This window comes from Ambystoma mexicanum, chromosome 7p (genome assembly GCF_040938575.1).
Source record: "Ambystoma mexicanum isolate Mex_15411 chromosome 7p, UKY_AmexF1_1, whole genome shotgun sequence".
Taxonomy (NCBI): domain Eukaryota; kingdom Metazoa; phylum Chordata; class Amphibia; order Caudata; family Ambystomatidae; genus Ambystoma; species Ambystoma mexicanum.
The window spans coordinates 197,853,548-197,871,666 of NC_090939.1; the positions used below are offsets into that span (position 1 = coordinate 197,853,548).

The 18,119-nt window shown below is 44.2% G+C and overlaps 1 protein-coding gene across 2 annotated transcripts in view; it reads right to left on the reverse strand.

Annotated features, from left to right (window-relative positions):
• B3GALT5 (beta-1,3-galactosyltransferase 5) overlaps positions 1 to 18,119 on the reverse strand; it is a 259,165-nt gene that overhangs the window by 54,849 nt on the left and 186,197 nt on the right. For both annotated transcript variants that reach the window (XM_069636054.1, XM_069636053.1), the window contains exon 2: positions 6,692 to 6,882. In XM_069636054.1, the coding sequence (XP_069492155.1) occupies positions 6,692 to 6,694 (3 nt within the window). In that variant the 5' untranslated portion in view covers positions 6,695 to 6,882. The remainder of the gene's footprint in view (positions 1 to 6,691; positions 6,883 to 18,119) is intronic.

Sequence of the window (18,119 nt, forward strand, 5' to 3'; positions counted from 1 at the left end):
TGGATGGAATGCTGATGAGAGGTAGTGGAATGTTTGGTGATGAATGCAGTGTGAAGGTTCCAGCTCTTGTCAGTTGAGGCTGCGTGATGGGACCCAGTGGTTCCTTATCTGTTAGCTTAAAGTAACTTGCTATAAAGCTTAAGTAAGAAGCTACAGAAGTATCAGAAGCTACTTTATTTTAATAATCTTCATTACCCCTAGCCCCATTCTTCCTCATCCCAGTACTTGTGTATGAGGCACTTTGCCTCACACAAGTACTGGGATGAGGTAGCAGGACATTGAGGTAATGCCTGGCTTAGTTACCTGTATTCTGCATTACTTCTAGCCCCACTCTTCTTCGTCCTGGTACTTACCTTTGAGGGAAGGTGCCTCATACTGGGACAAGGAAGAGGGACGTGGAGGTAATTCTGGGACGATGTGCTGATTTTGGGGGTTGGAGCAGAGGGCTGGAGGGAGAGGGTATGTGTGGTGAGCAGGGATTGTGGGATGCATCGTAATGGCAATCCATCTCCAGGCTAAGCAGGCATGACATGTGGTATTAGTGGGTAGAGAGGCATTTTGGTGCAGCCAGTTTAGTCATGTCTTAGTTTGGCTTGACTTTCTTTAACTGGGCATCTCTGATAAAGCAGTTCTGCAAAGTACCTGGCTAGACTTGCATTTGGTTGCTGCCAGTTTAGCTGTTTCTTACGATGGCATTGTATATTTTTCTGGACATCTGTGATAAAACAACCATGATAAGTGTTACTGCTTCGACTGCTATTTTGGTGCAACAAGTCTGAGTTTGTCTAAATGTGGCCTGGCATGCTTTACTGTAATATGTTATTATGTGTCTAGACTGGTCTAAATTGTACAGCCCGTTGGATATATTTTCATTGTGTCATGGCATTTTTAATAGCAAAGCATTCAATTAATGAAAGCATTAATGTTCCTGTGCACTGTTGGCGACTTGCATTTATTGGATTTTTGGACTGGTGTTACCCTACAAAACAATTGCAAACGCTCTAGCTTTTTAGCCAATTTTTCTCAGAAGGTGTGCTGTATATTGTATTAAAACACACATATATCACATATACATATACATATATATATATATATACTGCTCCTAGTAAAGTGTGCGGCGTACCCTTGAAGCAGCACGCTTGTGCTTATTACGCAAGCATGGCAGTCTAGGCCGGGCCAGAGTGTGGCACGACCCATGATTTGTTGCCGAACGGGGACCCCCTCAGCATGGCTCGCAGGGGGGGGGCACCAAATGTTGTGTTACGCCACTGCAAATACACTTAGGGAAAAAGTGTTTGGGGCACTCAAAACACCACAGACGCAGTGACTTTCCTCCCCTGCGGAATTGACTAGCAAAGGGACCCACATTTTGACTTGTTTGTGTATTTATTGCACCTTAGAAGAAGTCATCTTGGTACTGTGTTGGCCAACCATTTGCTTACTTGTTTCGGCACAAGGGGCAGTCATCCAGTGACTGGTGTGTCACTTATTTCAACCCCAAGCTATTTTATTTCTTTGAGTCAAATCCCCATTAATGCTGTTAATACCCAGATAAAATCTCAGTAAACTGCGGCTTTGGTCTGTGTATTTTAGTGATCTCCTCCCTGCTTTGTAACACTTAAACCACTTGCTAGTAAGAGCTCAGCCCCCCATCCCTTGTCACTCATGCACACATTTGACCCCCCTCCTTCCTTCTTGTGCCAGCCCTTTCCCAATTTCCTACCATTCTGCCAGCTTGGCTGGATTCCCCAGGCCCATGTACAGCTCTCCTGTGATAGTTGTTTTTAAGACATATTACAACCCCAATTAAATGGAGACAGTAACTCAGCCTTGTTGCTGCAGTACTCTTTAATGTTTGTGTTTGAAGTCTTGCCATGCCAATGAATTGGCTTGTAAAAGGGTTTAAAGGTTTGCCTGTCTTTAATCAGTATGCAAGTGTCCCAGCAGATATGGCTATACTGCAGCCCAATGCCTTGTAACGATGCAATTCATGTGCAATAACATATTTTAATTGTACACACGTACGGTGTACTATGTCATGGTCACGCCATGTGGGTTCAGAGTTCGCAGCACCACTGCACAGAATCCAAATCGAAGTTACATTTTCATTGAGGCTAAATATATTTATACATAGGCAGCTTTCAAATGTGGATCTTCACCTATTTTCACGCAAAATAGAAATCGGTGGCAACATCCATTTCGCCAGACTCCTTGCTAGCCCAGTTCAAGGGCATCCTGGTCGCAGGCAAACTCTTTCACGGACTAAAGAGCTACAATCACATCACGACCACCATTAAGGAGCATCTCTATCTGCTGCTCACAACCTGGGTTACCTACAAAGCAATGCAAACCAGCCAATCTCAGTAGACCAGTGCAACATGCACAAAGCCATAACATTGCGGGACTGGAAATCAAGACATGGAGAGAGTAGGATGCATGTCTTTACCAGATGTGCACCAAGACTCTGGAACAGCATATATCATGTTTCGCCCAACTCGCTCTTGCATTTCAGAAAATAACTAAAAACCGACATCTTCAAAGAATTCTAGCGCTGTAGCGATTCAGCAGGATGGGGTGAAATGGGGACTTGGTGGCACCACCACCTACGTGATGCTGTGCCCAGGGGCAGTGTGGAGAAAAACCCCTGGTATAACCCAGCCTCACCCACAAACTGGCCAGGAACACAAGGGCCCAACCATCAGCATGGTCCCTGCAAGGAACAAATATTGAGGGGTGGTCCCACAGAGCAAACTGAGTCTGCACGCTGCCAGGGACGTCATTTCACGAAAATGCCAGGGGTAGCGGAAGTGACATCACATGACCCTTGACCCCCGATGACATCACAGAAGTGATGTTATTTGACCCCACCCCAAAGTGATATCGCAGGAAGCAACCTTTCACCCGTTGACAAAACAGGAAGTGGCATCACATAGCATTGTACACTACGAAAAATACGGTTACAATATCAATATAATGTGATGTACATTTCATACCTGAATGGATCGTCATATGTATTGTTAAGATCACTATGTATAGGCCCATATTACCAAATTTCTGTGTTTGCAAGCAGACGTCCATGACCAAATGATAATGATGTGTTATTATATAGCACTTACGCTTAAGCGCTTTACATAGAAGAAATATACACCCAATATCGCCCCAACCTGTGTTGGTACCCATTTATCAACCTCAGAAGGATGAAAGGCTGAGTTGAGGCGTTTGAGAACAGACTAAATCAGTGACTCACCCCATGAAGTGTGCCTGAAATAAACCTTTATTGAGTCTAGCAATTATTGCATAGAATTCCAGAAAGACACATTTTTTGGCATTCCCATTCTTTCTTATTTAGGGTCAGTGCTGAAAGTGTTAGACTTGTGGCCCTCATGTTCTTATTTTTCTTCTTTATTTAAGGTGCCTGAACAAGAAAGCTAGCCACTCCAGAATTAAAGAGACACATGGTGCTGGCCACAGCTCAGGAGTGTATATCGCAAAAAAAAAAATCCTTTGCACTTGCGACATCTGGCGACCCCCAAATGACGTCCCTGCACGCTGCACGTGGGTGCAGAAATCATATCCAAAACCACTGAGGGCAGCAGAGGGGCCTGAACTAATACAGAAACATTGAGCCAAATGTGGACGTGATGGTTTATTTATTGCACCTGAGAAGACCTTATCTTGCTATTTTGTTGGCCAACCATTTGCATACTTATTTCGGCACAAGGGGAAGTCATCCAGTGATTGGTTTGCCATTTATTTCAACCCCAAGCTATAGAGTTGTAGCTCTTCTCAACATGCAAGTGGGATTCTGTGCCTGTTCGTACAGCAAGGAAATCAGCAATGGGCTTCCTACACATTAACGATGCCTCTAGTTCATGCAATATGCTGCAGAGGAGCGTATTAAGAAATAGAGTCAAGAGGAAGGCGTTTTCCAACTCGGCTTTAAAAATGTGACCCATTTCAAAATGCTATTCTTTCAACACAGGTTCAGTGCTTCAGATCTAGTCACTTAAGTTGGGCTTCAAATCAGCTGTGCACAGCGTCGCGTGCGGTGCGCAGCAAGACTTGGGCTAATGAGGAGATCCAGGCAACACTCCTACCTCAAGGATTCAGTAATGCCTTTCAATGGTTTACATATTGAGTGGGGAAAATATGAGCTGCAGGCCATTAGAGGGCACAGGAGTGGTCTCCTCCATGTCACTGCTGTGTTATAAAGGATCCACAGGACCTGCAAGTAAGTTCTAAAGAATAAGTATTTATTGAGTACATGGAGGCCCTCCTGTGCAGCCTGTACTTGATCAACTGTACATCCACCAGGCCGTTTATAGCTCGTTGCCTGGAGCCTTGAATGATTCCAGGTTTCCCTGGATTCAGGCAAACAAGTCATGCTCTTAAAACCGCAACACAGCAACCAAATAACAAATGACCAAAAGAAATATATAAAGGTTCGTCAAATGTATACAACAGGTACAACACATAACAGGATGCCACTGCCACGTCAACTAAGGTATTTGTGGAAAAAACATTTAGCCAAAGGTAGATACTTTACACAAATACGGAAAGAGTAGTGTGTTGATATATTTGCGCCAGTTGCAATGTATTAAATAGAAATATGAGATCATAATCCACTACTATGAGGTTGATAGAACGGTATTTTGCTCCAAAGTGATATGGCATGGAACCCATAAAGGTGGCACTGGCCCAGCCTCAGAATCCACGCATCACTGATTGGTGTTAGGTGCAACAATTCTCAACTTATCCACACTTAGGGTAGGGGACCCTCGTTTGGGTTATAGGATCCCTGCATGGAAGTGAAGCGAACTAGCCTAATAAGTGGTTTTTATCAATGGAAATGGTTTTCCAATGCCGCAACATCCACTGCAGGTGGAGATAGCCTCGGGGTGGATCACAGATTTGTGACATTGCTTTTTTGAAAATTTGGCAAAACAATGAAAATGAAGTTGGAGGCTTCTTTAGAAGATTGGGTTTAGCCAGTTTAGGACATAGTAGAGCCTCTGCAATCATTTGCAGGTGGATGCAGACGTTTTTTTAGATTTTTAGTTTTTTTTTTTACATGGGCATTGAATGGGTGGAAATTAGAGCAGCAAATTCCCCCAAAGTATCATCATTCACAAATTGACAATACCTTCAGGTCATGCCCGGCCTATTGATTCCCACGTTAACAACTCCTACCCCCACATTAAGGACGCACAAACACAGGCTTCCATGAAGAAGCGTAGTAGAGTGTCTAGAGCAAAGCAAAACTAAAGAGCATTCAAAGAAAGTTAGGCCAGTATTTCCAAATAGCAGGATGGCATCTCAGGAAGGGATGATTGGGTTATTTGAACTATCATCACCTAGATGGTCTTCAAAGAGCAACATTATCACAGCATCTCAGCTTCCAGAAGTCATAGCAGGCCCATCGTCTTTGGGCATGGTGACATTTTCAGTAGGATTGACAACCAGATCACCAAATCCGTTTAAAGCACAGACCTAGTTCTTGAGCAGTGATGCGCTGTACACAGTGTGTAGCCAGCATTTGGGCTGGCGTCTTAACGGCAGTGCAGTATTGTGAGTTGTGGCCTGTGGGTCTATTGGGATAAGTCTTTGCTGAGATACTGTTAAGAAAGCCATGCTTTAAGGAATTGGAGAATTGTGGGGGCACAGCAAGCCATTACAAAGAATGGGTTTCAGAGAGTGTGTGTGTCTGGTAACAGACTAATTGTTTGTTGATCCTCTCTTTGCAGGAGAGTTGGGATTTGAGCCAGTTGGTCAATTTACTGCGCAAGGTGCTTATGCTACCAGATATGTGGAGCTTAGTCACCAAGTACACTGGTGTGCTACTTGTGACGGCTTTGTAGATGATACATGCAGTCTAGAACAGTATCCTGGCCTGGAGAGGAAACCAGTGCAGTGTGCAGAGGAAATGGGCGAGTCCGTCAAATTTCCGCACACCCGTACTGAGCCAGCATGGCGGACTGCTTTAATGGAAGCCACGTGAGCCACTTGGAACCCGATGAGGAGGTCATTCCTCCTCCCTCCCCCAATCGATGTGTGGACCACCACGGCCCGCACTACAGTCTGGAAGCCTTGCAGAAGGATGAAGGATTTGGTTTTGAGAATGGTGGAGATTTGGAACCAGGTCGCTTAGGCTTTCGTGGCTATGTGTTTCTGGAAGTACAGCCTGAGTGTAGCCTAAGGATTTTGCTAAATCCAAAGGTTACCAATCAAATCCTTCTAGGCGCATATCATTGAGCCATCATTGTACAAGCTCTTTATTTACACTCTATTTTTTGTGTGGCTTTTTAAGAAGCGGGGGCAAGGACCAGGAGTTAGGTTTGTGCTCCCTTTTTTCCCCTTTTGCCTTTAAGGACCACTTGGTTTTACGCCAGCATGGTATTTTCATGCTGGAGTAAAACAATTGGATTTCCAGGGAATCCCTAACTTTTTCATTGTAAAAGCCACCTGCGATGTGTAAACGACAGGAAGTTTCAACAACATTTCCAATGCAAAGTGCAAAAAGAAAGGCATACAGGTAGTTATTACGCCTGCATTTACACCTTTGTTTTGCACTCTGCAGTGGAAAAAATTTAAATTGCAGAGAGGGGACCTGTTTGCACATACGTATAAACTTAGCGGGTAACCTAAAAGAAATCTACACATTTTTACAAAATGATTTCCATAATGTTTTTACCATTGAATTTAGGTAAGCTTATGCATGGTATGATCCAAACACTGTCGCATGTGAACTGCTTGCTGTGGCCAGGACTGGGCAGCTTGGACCTCAGGGCAGTGCACCAGGTCTACATTCTTGGCATCCAAGGAGTCGGTTTAGCACAGGTTACGCCAGATGTGGGATGTGGCAGTCAGCAGAGGGATCTTCACCTAGGAAAGAAATTGACTGGTCAGAAAACAGATTAGGGTTTGGTTCCATTAGAACATCTCAAAACATAACACAAAACAAGAATATTGAGCAAACAGCAAATAGTGCTTTGCTGCACAAGAGAGGAGTAACTATAGCCCATTCCTAGTCAGGAGTATAGTCTCGGTCTTGGCAGATGGCTTTTGGTAGGAATATGGAAGAAGGAGTCAATTGAACTTCATCATTATCACAAAATGGGAAGGAGACATGGGCCCATCTCCCATACCTTAAAAGAAAAAGAGAAAAAGCGAGAAGGGCTAGATTTGAATGAATTATAAATACATTGTTACATGGATTTACAGTCCTATCTGCACTAATCATGGAGCGGTACCCATGGAGAGGGATCATTCCTGTAGAACTAGAAGAACGGTTGAAGGGAAAAATTTAGGAGCAATGGTGGGATGGTGTGGCTTCATTAAAATAATGATTTTAGACAAAACATGGAGTCAGTCCCGGAGAGGACCTGGAGTCAAATGACGTAGGAGGATATATGCAGTACATAGAGGGATATAGCCAGTACTTTTGGGAGAAGGAATAGGTGGCAATGTCAGGTATTTGGGGATTGTTCATCAAGGTTGGTAAACATGCGCTTACCAAAATTTTAAAAGACTTGTGGAAAAGAGCTCTCGTTATTCTTTTATGGCAGCAGGACTTGGGGACATAAACCATATTTGGAGAGGATTCCAAATATTCCCTCTGAGTCGTGCCTTTGTGGGCTGTAAGAATTCAAACAGATACAACGTTGGTCTGCGATATAGCCACAGGAGTAAAAAGAAAATGCGTTGAGCAGAAGCTAAATGTAATTGGTATCAGCACAGCCGGTAAGCAGGGGCTACCTCCGGGGAAGCCAGCGCTCCCCTTACAGGTTCCAATACATATTAAATATAAGATAGGTATGCTTGCATGGCATCAATTGTTCTGGGGAGTCAAAAGTATCTCCTGGCAGTTGCTGTCAAGTTCAACATGTTGTTGGCTTCAAGCACAAGCAAATTTGCACCTAGCTCTCAGCAATTCTGATCCCTGTAGCAGCGATTGTCCAACTCCATTCTTGTAAACAGTGGAAAGCAAAAGAGTCGAATAACATCTCATACGTTTGGGGAATTCACAGATGGATCTAGTTATAAACACTATTACTCAGCAAGAACTAACTAACTGCTGCCAGCTCCCAACGTGACCTCTAACTACTCTAACCCTTAGCTACCCACTAGACTGGAACGGTTTAGGACGATTGTCCCGCATCAAAAGGTTCGCTTGAACCTTTTGATCTAAAAATGCTACCACCAAAGGTTCGAACACCCAAAGTTCGAACCTTTGGTGTACGCATTATTAAAAAAAAGGAGGGGCTGCGGGGGGTGTGCCCCGCATCACCCCGCTCACTATACTTTATAGTATAGTGAGCGGGGGCTGCGGAGGACACCCCAGCAGCCTTCCGTTTAAAAAATAAAACGGGGCTCCGTGGGTGTCCGCCGCATCGCCTCGCTCACTATACTTTATGGTATAGTGAGCAGGGACTGCTGGGGACACCCCGTGGCCTTCATTTAAAAAAAAAAACAGAAGAAGAAAAGGACCCTGCAGCGCTGGTTCCCGATCACGGAAGTGAAAGGGAACTGGCGCTGCAGGAACCCAGCGTGAAGACAAGGTGAGTGGGGTTTGTTTATGTTGGGGGTGTGTTGATGGTGTGGGTGGGGGGGTGTAATGGGTGTGTTGTGGGTGTGGGTGGGGGTGTGAGTTTGTATGTGTGTTCGCATGAGAAAGGTGCAAACTTTTGGTAGTTCGCACCTTTCTCATGCAAACGATTTGCCTGCGGTAATTTCAGCCGCGGGCAAATCACTCGGATTCGACTGGAACACACTTCCCGCTCTTATTGTAACTACTTCTATACTGACTATCTTTCCAACTATGCTCCCTAACTACCTTTGTCATACTATATGGCTGCTACCTCAATCGTTACCTCCGGTATTTCGCTATACTTCACGATTGTACTATACCTTGTTACCTGTCTGTATTTTGGCTCTTTTTGAAGGATGTATTGACTCTGTCTTCTGCCAAACTGTTTGCCTGTACATGTAAACCTTTTTCTAAAGGCGCACAGACACCCATGGGTCAGGCGCGCTATATAGATAAAATAAACAAACAAACTACTGCTTCACCCATATCAAAATGAGGTTATAAAATTAAGCCAATTAGAAAAGCAGGATTAGGAAAAGCTATGGTGATAAACATGTATCACATTTTACCAATATAAACACATACCAAAGAAATCCCTTTGTAGTGGAAAACTATCGTCAGCTAGTCCCAGCTAAACCTGGGCCAATCGTCCAACAACCCATGCATGTATCCCTCACAAGCTCAAACACCGGATTCCAATATATCCATGTGACCCAGCAGGCAAATTGTAGCATGTATGAGGAACCAGAGGAGTTTGTAACGTTCACAGGATTTGGGTGCTTAAGTGAGGATTCAGGCAAGACCATGAGGTGCACATGGCCTTCAGGTACACGTTCCAGGATTAAGGTGAGATTGTGATGTTCACATTGGATTTGGATACTCCAGTGAGGATTTGGTCATAGGTGCAAAGCGAGTATGAATGCCTACTTAAGGAGCGTGCAACTTTCTGTTGCCTTCATCGCTTGAGTTTGGCTGCAGGAGGGTTAGGCAAGGATGATCGACACAGTAGGTTGCGTGTTGTCTGAAACGTTCGCTATTTTTGTGGGTAAACCTTATTTTTTCATCTCAGTTTGTAAAACCATTTTGTTTTGTGAAGTTAGTTTGATTAGGGACACCTGTTGGTTTTGGGAAGCCAAATTATTTTATATATTTTTTTGTGTTGCAAAACCTTTTGTGTGATTTTATATTTGAAAAAATAGCAGGGCTTGAAGATGAAGATGTTGTGCTGTCTGTTAAAATCCCAAAGGTACACACCAAAGGTATCACCCCATCATTTTGTGTCCCAAAATCCCAAATCTGAAAATGGTGAAAATGTTATTGCGCATTTCAGCACAATTATATGTGGGATGTGGGTTTGGGTAATATATCATTTGAGGGGATTATAGGTAGGTGGAATACAGAGGGTCTCCCTGCATATAATTGTGTTGAAAGGTGCGAGAAAAAAAGAAAAAATAACTTTTGGGAGTCAGGTTTTTTTTTTCCACAGTATTCACATAGATCCGACATCATAGACAAGGAACTGCAACAGACCTCCTATTTCCCTTTACTCGTTGCACCACGGATTGGTGTCTGGTCTGTGTGACCCATCTGTCCACAGCCACGCGAGTGTCCCGCCCCTCTCACCGAGTCCCTTTATATACATTCCTGGATGTGCTTTCTACAGAGGCCTTCCTGAGTCAGTCTTAAGAACGTGTATAGGTTTTGGTGAGAGACACATCTGCCCGCTACTTTTTTCCCCTTCTAAATCTCTACGATCAGGCAGAGAGGTTTTTTGATTCTCCTTCAAGGTCTTGATCCTTCAGGTGACCACTCTCGTGCTGACTATCAGTAGCACCATCCAACCAGGTGTCTTTGGTTGTCCGACAGCTTCATCTAGGTTCCTTTCATTCTCCTTGCCTTCACTTTAGACAACCTTCTTAAAATAGGGCCATTTTCATGTTAACTGACTCCTTTGCCCTTGCCCCATGATCATTGAGCCCTTGAAGTCTTTTATGACCAATGGTTCTTTGAAGAATCTGCTTTCTGCAGTCGTGCCCTGGCGCAGACAGACCAGAACTTAATTGCCTATTGTGAGAGAGGATTCACTTAGGCTTTGTGGATACTGTCGCCTTCTCACTGCATCATCCTGGGCTGGGGCCACTGTATTGGGTCGGGAAGTCTCAATTTGTTCCGCTAGCCTAGCATCAGTTCAGCTGGACTAACGAGAGTGGTCTCATGAATGGTATTCTGTATTGTCTAACAAATCTGCATAGGGTGTGTTAAATGACAAACTCTTCTGTTCAAGGTACCTAGTAAATCTTGCTAATTCATGACTGTTGAAAGGTTGTCCATTATCCAACTTTAGAACTTATGAAATATCCCGCTCGCTAAAGATTCCATCAAGAGGGGCAGCTGCCATTGTGTAGCCTCTGAAATTTTCTGCTGATCATGGGAAATCTCGAATATTTATTGATTACTACCAGTTGATATTGGCTGGGCTTCAGTGGGAAAAAAATAACCATTACTCACTGCCACACACTCTGAGAGGTCTGAGGGGGTGTGCTCACTTAAGGTGGAAGTCTTGGGCTGTTCAAAGAACCGCCAAGCAGAACTTGGGCAACTCTTTCCACCACAGTGCCCATCCTGGGGAGCCACAGCCGGCTGTGAAGCAGGTGCTTGGTTCAGTCATTCATCAGTAGTCATTGTGTGCAATGTCTGCGATCCACGCTCTTAGAACAGATGGAACCACCATCTTCATTCCTCTCATCAGAAAGTCTTCCAATGATTTGGCAAGTTCAGTATGCATTGCTGTCAAGCCTTCTAATTCTTTTATGTACATTTTTCCATTCTCATGGCCCTGCCCCTACCAGTGTCTCCACTTCTGACTCTTTCCAGCTCCATTTGTGGGGTTTAAAGGTAGTCCCAAGGCAAAAGGAAACTTGTGTTCAGCTGACTGGAGCCTAGAAATGCCGAAATACTGCCCTGGAATTGGAAGGCACACTTTTGACTAGCGGACCAGCATGTACATTTCAACACTGCCACACACCCCAACAGTGTTGTCAGAAGAAGAAGAAGAAAAAAGAATTAAAGGAGCCCTGTGCTGGTATGTTTAGGCCCAAAACCAGAGGCTATGTTTCATTAAATGTGACTGATGCCTAAAGGGTAACTTTTCAAAAGCAGAAACAGTTACCATGGGAAGGTGTGCATTTTTCAGCTTAGAACAATGAACACATGGAAAATGAATCTCCATTGCCAGAGTAACGTGATTATATATATCAGGATGCAAAGATGAACATTGATGACATAATGCAATAATTTGCGAGCAGGCTTGTAAAATGTAAAGAAAAGGCAACAGATTGAAAGGCACCACATAATGGAAGCAAACAGGCCTTTACAATCACCAGTTTACGTTCAGAAGAATTGACTTCAGCCCATTCAGAACACTCAAACGGTGGCCTTGCCACTATTATTTGGACATTTCCTTGAAGCCACAGCAGTGGTCATGTAGGAATTTATGGGGTTGAGGTGCTGAACAACTTTGTAAATATAGTCGGCCCTTAATGAGTTGAACTGTGTATAATCCTTGAAAATAAAATCCAAATTTGTGGTGTCTTCTCAGAGATAAAGATAGCAGACCTGTCCCCGAGGGGTTTCCCAGGAGCATGGAGGTGGAGCTTGCCTCTCTGCTCTCAAAGATAAGGACCCAAATGTGCAGTAGCCCTGGTAGAAAGAATGTTAATGGATTAATTGCAGGCAGAAAAAACAAAGCAGCAGATGGCCCAGACCACATGTTAAGTGGGGAAACAAAATTGAATGTGCAATTGAAGTCAAAATATGCATGTATGTCTCCAGAGATTGCTATAGGTTTAGATGGACGATCATATTTTGTTCATTTTCTCAGGAACCATAAGTCATACGATAATGGTTCAAGTATCATTAAAACTCTTATGAACAGACCTATCTGTAGTGACGCCGCTCCTAAGAATTCAACCTTGGGAACAAGAGTTGCCACCTGAAATGGGATTATGACTTCCCAGGAAATGTCACAATGCAGAGATTCAGGGAGATAGTAGCTTAGTGAATTATTTGACTGTATGTAAAATTAAGTGACACTGGATTTTTATCATTTTTGAGTAATTCACGAAAAACTGTCATTCAAACATGCAACCTCGTGCCGTCACGGGACTCATTTCATTAACTAATTTCATCAAGTCCGCCATAATCAGACAAAACCAAAAATATAAATTATAGGATACTTATTTGTAGATTAAAGTTTTTTGCCATGTTGTAGTTTTTCACTGCATTGTGAGAATTCTATCCCAGATGGGTGGAGTCATAATTTCACAGGGGTGATGACTTGTAATTCCAGGAACCAATCATTCTAATGGGAGTCACAATACAGACATCCTAATTTTAATAATGTGGGGTGTGATTATGGGCTTATAAGGGGACGCACAATGGAAATAGGGGGCTGTCTGAAATCATCTGAGTTGGAACTGCTGACAAAGTTGCTGGAGGAAACCAGGGAAATAGTCAAATATCGCTGGGATTTGTACAAGGAGAGGCAGATAAAGGGATTAATGCTGGAGGCCATTCATGAATGAACCTGCAGAGGCCTCTAACCAAGTCCCGATGTTTCCCTTGAGTTTCCAGAAGCCTTGAGGACTTTTCCAGAGTGCATAACCTAGAGATTCTATGTAAGTAAACTTGTCTAACCAAATCAAGACTTGTGGGGATCTGTTTGATTTAAGAGTGTTTCCAATATTGATTGGGTGGGCACACAAAGTAGATCGCAAGCCTTTTATTAACAAATAAGAATTTAATTAACTCCCCTATAGCCAACTAACACAGGGCGATTTTGCTGAAATTCAAAATCAACAATATCGCTCCCAGTGTGGATAAATAATAATGGGGCCTCATTACGAGGTTGGCGGTAACCCGCCGGTGCCACTGGCAGGTTGCACCAACCGAAACACCATTTCTGGGGCCTGACTTCCCGGTGCCGGTGCTTCCGTCATGACGGTGCCTACTGGGGCCATTGCGCCCGGCAGGGTCAGACCTGCCAGGTGCGATGGCCCCCGCAGGCAGACTTGATATAGTGTGGTGGGCCGGAAATATGGGTGCTGGTAAGCTTACCGGCACCCTTATTTCCGGGCCGCCACACTCGTAATGAGGCCCATAGTCTGTTAAAGTAATTGGGTACTCCTATTTCTTATTGCCATCCTCAAAATTCCCTAAAAGAGAAAGGGGTACTTGTCAAAACGAAATTCCTAACTGTTCACCATTCATTAGGCCCTGCATTAAAGAAGAGAGGTGCTGAATGTCAACTAAATATCAGTTTATTTGTGCTGGGGTAGAAAAGTGTCTTGCCAAATTAAATAAAGTGAAGTCCCTGATTGAAAAGCATACTCTCTACTAAGAGTGGGAAAGCGATTGCTGGTGGAAGAGAGATTCTTCATTGTATTCTGGTGAAGGAATACCGGTTCTATATATATATAAAATATGTTCTGTTTTTAAAAGTCTGGTGTGCTCCAACACCGCTAGCATTTCCAAGCGTGCACGGAGATTAAAAATAAAGAGAGCTGCATGTGTGAAACTGCTTTTGCCAATTGGAAAGTACTGCATGTTATTTAAATTCAACTTCATGGAAAATGCATTGCTAAGTGTATGATCCGGTCATGTTTCAAGGTGCTGCATATTATTAAAAGTGAACCTCATGCAGAGTATTTGACTGTACATGCTGTGGGGTTAAAGAGTCTGTGATCTCGGTTATCCTAAATCAACTAGTGTTTTCAATGCGTGTGAAAAGGGAATTGTTAGGAAAGAAAGGCATTTGGTCCACAGACAAAGTGGCATGGCGTATCGTGTTATGTTGGGTAAATATGAATTTTCCTGATTAATTAGTAAATATATATTCTTTCTCTATGCCGGCCTGGTACTTGGCTTACCTATTGCTAAAGGCTGAGAGACCTTTGTAGTTCTACACGATTCACAGACAGGACTAGATTCATCAAAAGAGGAATGTTGGTGTGATGCTTTTGATTGAGGGAAAGAATTCCCTGCATTGATTGTTGCTGCATAAATATCTCCAACGCCTAATTTCATCTGCGCAGGTGGCTTGCAGCATTTGTTCTCTGGATATTGTGGTAGGAAGGGCCTGTGCAGCAGCCTAGTTTCTCTAGTTGTCTATTGTGGGTGCGACTCTATGGCAGGACATCCTATCAGCTGGGTTTGAGTCACAACCTTGTTTGTGCATGACTGTGCATTTGGATTCCTGACATCAGAGGCCCCACCTCTCTCGCCTTGGGGGGGATCTTCATCTTTGGATTTCCATACAAAGATTGGAGGGCCCGCTAATCATTCCCCAATTTTCCCAGCATAAAGAGGCGGCAGTGCTCGCAGGCCCACACTGTTAAGCTCCCCGTCTCAGGTTGCAAGTTGGCCTTTTCAGTGAATGACAGGGCGTAGCTTGCATGTGCACTTCCACTCTTGGTTTTGAGTCATCTCCTGTATACTGTGCAAGGATGGCTCCAAGACCAACAGGTCTTGCATCAACTCTGAATTTGGATACCAGGGACGGGCAAACTTTTGCGAGGTGGTGTGCTGTTGTCAGCGTTTTTTTGATCCTTGACAAATGCGGCCTGGCAATCATCTGACCATGCAAACGTAGTTACTTGCCTCATTGACTCACACAGGGCCATGGTCAAGACAGTAATTTTCCCCATATACCTGGCATGTATCTCACTATGCCTAGGAAGGACCCGACTTTGCTGACTGTGGTGGGAGGGTTCAACTGTTCTATTTCTTTGACCTGGTCAGGGATCATACTTTTCTCTGGAAATGGGCGTTCATGAAATGTTACATGTTGCTTGTTAACTTCTTAGTTGTCGCATTTAATGCTAGGTTCAAATTGATAAAGCTCTGCAGGCTTAGTTGAGCATCTTGTCATGGTGAACGTGGGGGGTCTCCAATCGTCACTGTAATTCATGGCCCCTGGGAATCAGAGCAGGATTTGTCGGATAGTCTCTTGAAATATCTCTATGGCTGGGGAAATGCCTAAGTTTAACATTTTGTCCCTAAATAGGCCCCAGGAAATTGAAAAGGGCGTTATTTACTGGAAGATGGGATGGTATTCCACATGGTGGTACCACTTTTTGAGGTGGAGTTTGGAGAACCTAGAGGCTTTGTTAAAGTGAACAATTATATCTTTGATGTGTGGACCCCAATGTCGCTCCCTCTGATGGCCGTATTGAGGATTCTCATGAACACGTGCTCGAAATGGGCTTCCTGGTTTTGACACTGCCACTAGCGAAGACACCTATAGTGTCAGGCCATTGGCTTCTTCAACACTTTCCTTTGCAGGAGGGCGTTGACTTGTCTTGGTTTTGAGCCACGGATTTAAAGCTGGATTCATGTGTGACCTTGTGGATGGACCATTCAGTTTGCCTAAGCCTAGGAATAGTTTGGGTATATCCTCTTGAGGATTCCAGGGATTCTGCAGGTTGGTACTGTGGGTGGTTATCATCGTCAATATTGTGGATGTACAGTTGATGTTGACCAGCTTCATCCCCAGGGCTGTGAGAAACCTGAGAATGCATTGTCTCCACGTGCCGCCATCTAGTACATGGATGTCACTGCTGGCTGTCCAGTGGTCTTACGTCAACTGGTTTGCATAGTTTCCTGGACAATTTAGTGGGTCATGGCCCTCCACAGCTAACTTCTGAAATTGCTTGGACCATATTGTGTTAACAGTGGCTCCTGGGTTGATCAGAAACATGATTTTGTGGCTATTTCCACTACAGGGCAGGCCGCCTCGTTGTGGTGGTCGGTCATCACGTTCACATACTTTCGGTGCTCCAGGTCAATGGATGGCCCACTCACTGGGGATGGGCTCCTCAGCTGCCAAATTTATGTCATTTGTTAAACCTTTTGGCAGGATTGTTGATCTGCTGTGGGTGTGTCCTCTCCCCCCGCCAATTCCCTCTCTCAAGAGATGCACTTAGCCACATACTACAATTATCCCAGATGTGGGTTCCAGGTGATTCAATGCTGTTCTTCTTCACACTCACAGATCCGTGTCAGTTTTAGGACTTTGTGTACTGGCAGTGGTTTTTTTAATATTTGCCTCCAGAAGGAAGAGGACATGCAACCTTCAATAACTCTTAGCCAAATTGTTTCCTAGTTAGAGAATGTGTCAAAATAACAGTAGACCACAAGTGTTGTAGGCTTGTGACACATTCATCAACTGTCATAATTCTTCAGCTGGTTTTCACTGATTGACTGAAGCGCTCGTAGTCCATACATTTTAAATTTCTTTTTTATTTTAATACAACCTATATTTAATAGGCCTTTTGTAAAACCTCAGGCAGGCCTCAGTTTACATTATGCCTCAAAACGGGCAGATGCTACCGTTGGTCCCATTTCCAGGATCTGGGTGTTTAATCCTGTTATCCTACACTTTATGGACCTCCAGAGACCGTCCAAAGACCAGTGTGGTGTTGTTGGTTGTTTTAAGGGCAGTGAGGTGCTGTCTGGTGTAGAAGGGGCAGTGAGGTGCTGTCTGGTCTTTGTAGGGATAGTGAGGTGTTGTTGCTGTTTGGTGTTTTTAGGGACAGTGATGTGCTGTCTGGTGTTTGTAGGGATAGTGAGGTGTTGTTGGTTGTTTTAAGGCAGTGAGGTGCTGTCTGGTTGTTTTAGGGGCTCCGAGGTGTTGTCTAGGGTTGTTGGGGCAGTGAGATGCTGTCCACATGCTGTTAGGTGGGGTAGCAAGGTGTGTTGATTTTAGGACAGTCAGGTGTGGTTGTTGGTTGGGCAGCGAGGTGCTGTTGTTGTTTTAAGGATTATTTAGGTGCTGGCTAGGGCCCGGTTAGGGGTGGTTAGTGTTGCCGTTACTTTAATTAAGGGGTTTTGAGGTGCTGTCTATGTCTTGGGTAAGGGCAGCTAGGTGCTGTCTGGTCATTCAAGGGGCAGTGAAGAGATGTTTGGTACATTTAAGGGGCAGGGTGGTGCTGCCTGTGTCTAGGTTAAGGGGCAGCCAGATGATGCTTGGTCATAAGCTTAATTTTTGGGTTCCTTTCTCCTTTGTTGTTATTCAGCTGGTTGATAGCGGAGTGCCTTCAGACTTTGGGGAGCTGTGTGTTTTCAATTTTACAGATTATGGGTTAGAATTGTGGTGTAGCACAAGGGCTTGGTTGGGAGCTGCTTGGAGATGGTATGGGCCATTTAGTTCGGAGCATTGATTGGCGGTGTTCATCCATCCTCATGGTGGGTGATGTCATGGGTGTTGTGATGTGTCAGTGCAAGGGAGGGAGATATATATCACAATATGTTCTGGGCCGAATACGGCAATTAGTATTGGGTTGGTTGAAGAGAGGGACATATGTCATAATCTGTGCTGGGATTCATTATGGCTATGAGTGTTGTGTTGTGAAGGACGGTGATGTCACTAACATTCTAGGTGGAGTGTTGATGTGGTGATGTCACTGGGACTCGAGGTGGAATGTTGATGTATGTTTGGTGTGCAGGGTTCTACTGATGTCAGTTGGACCTAAGG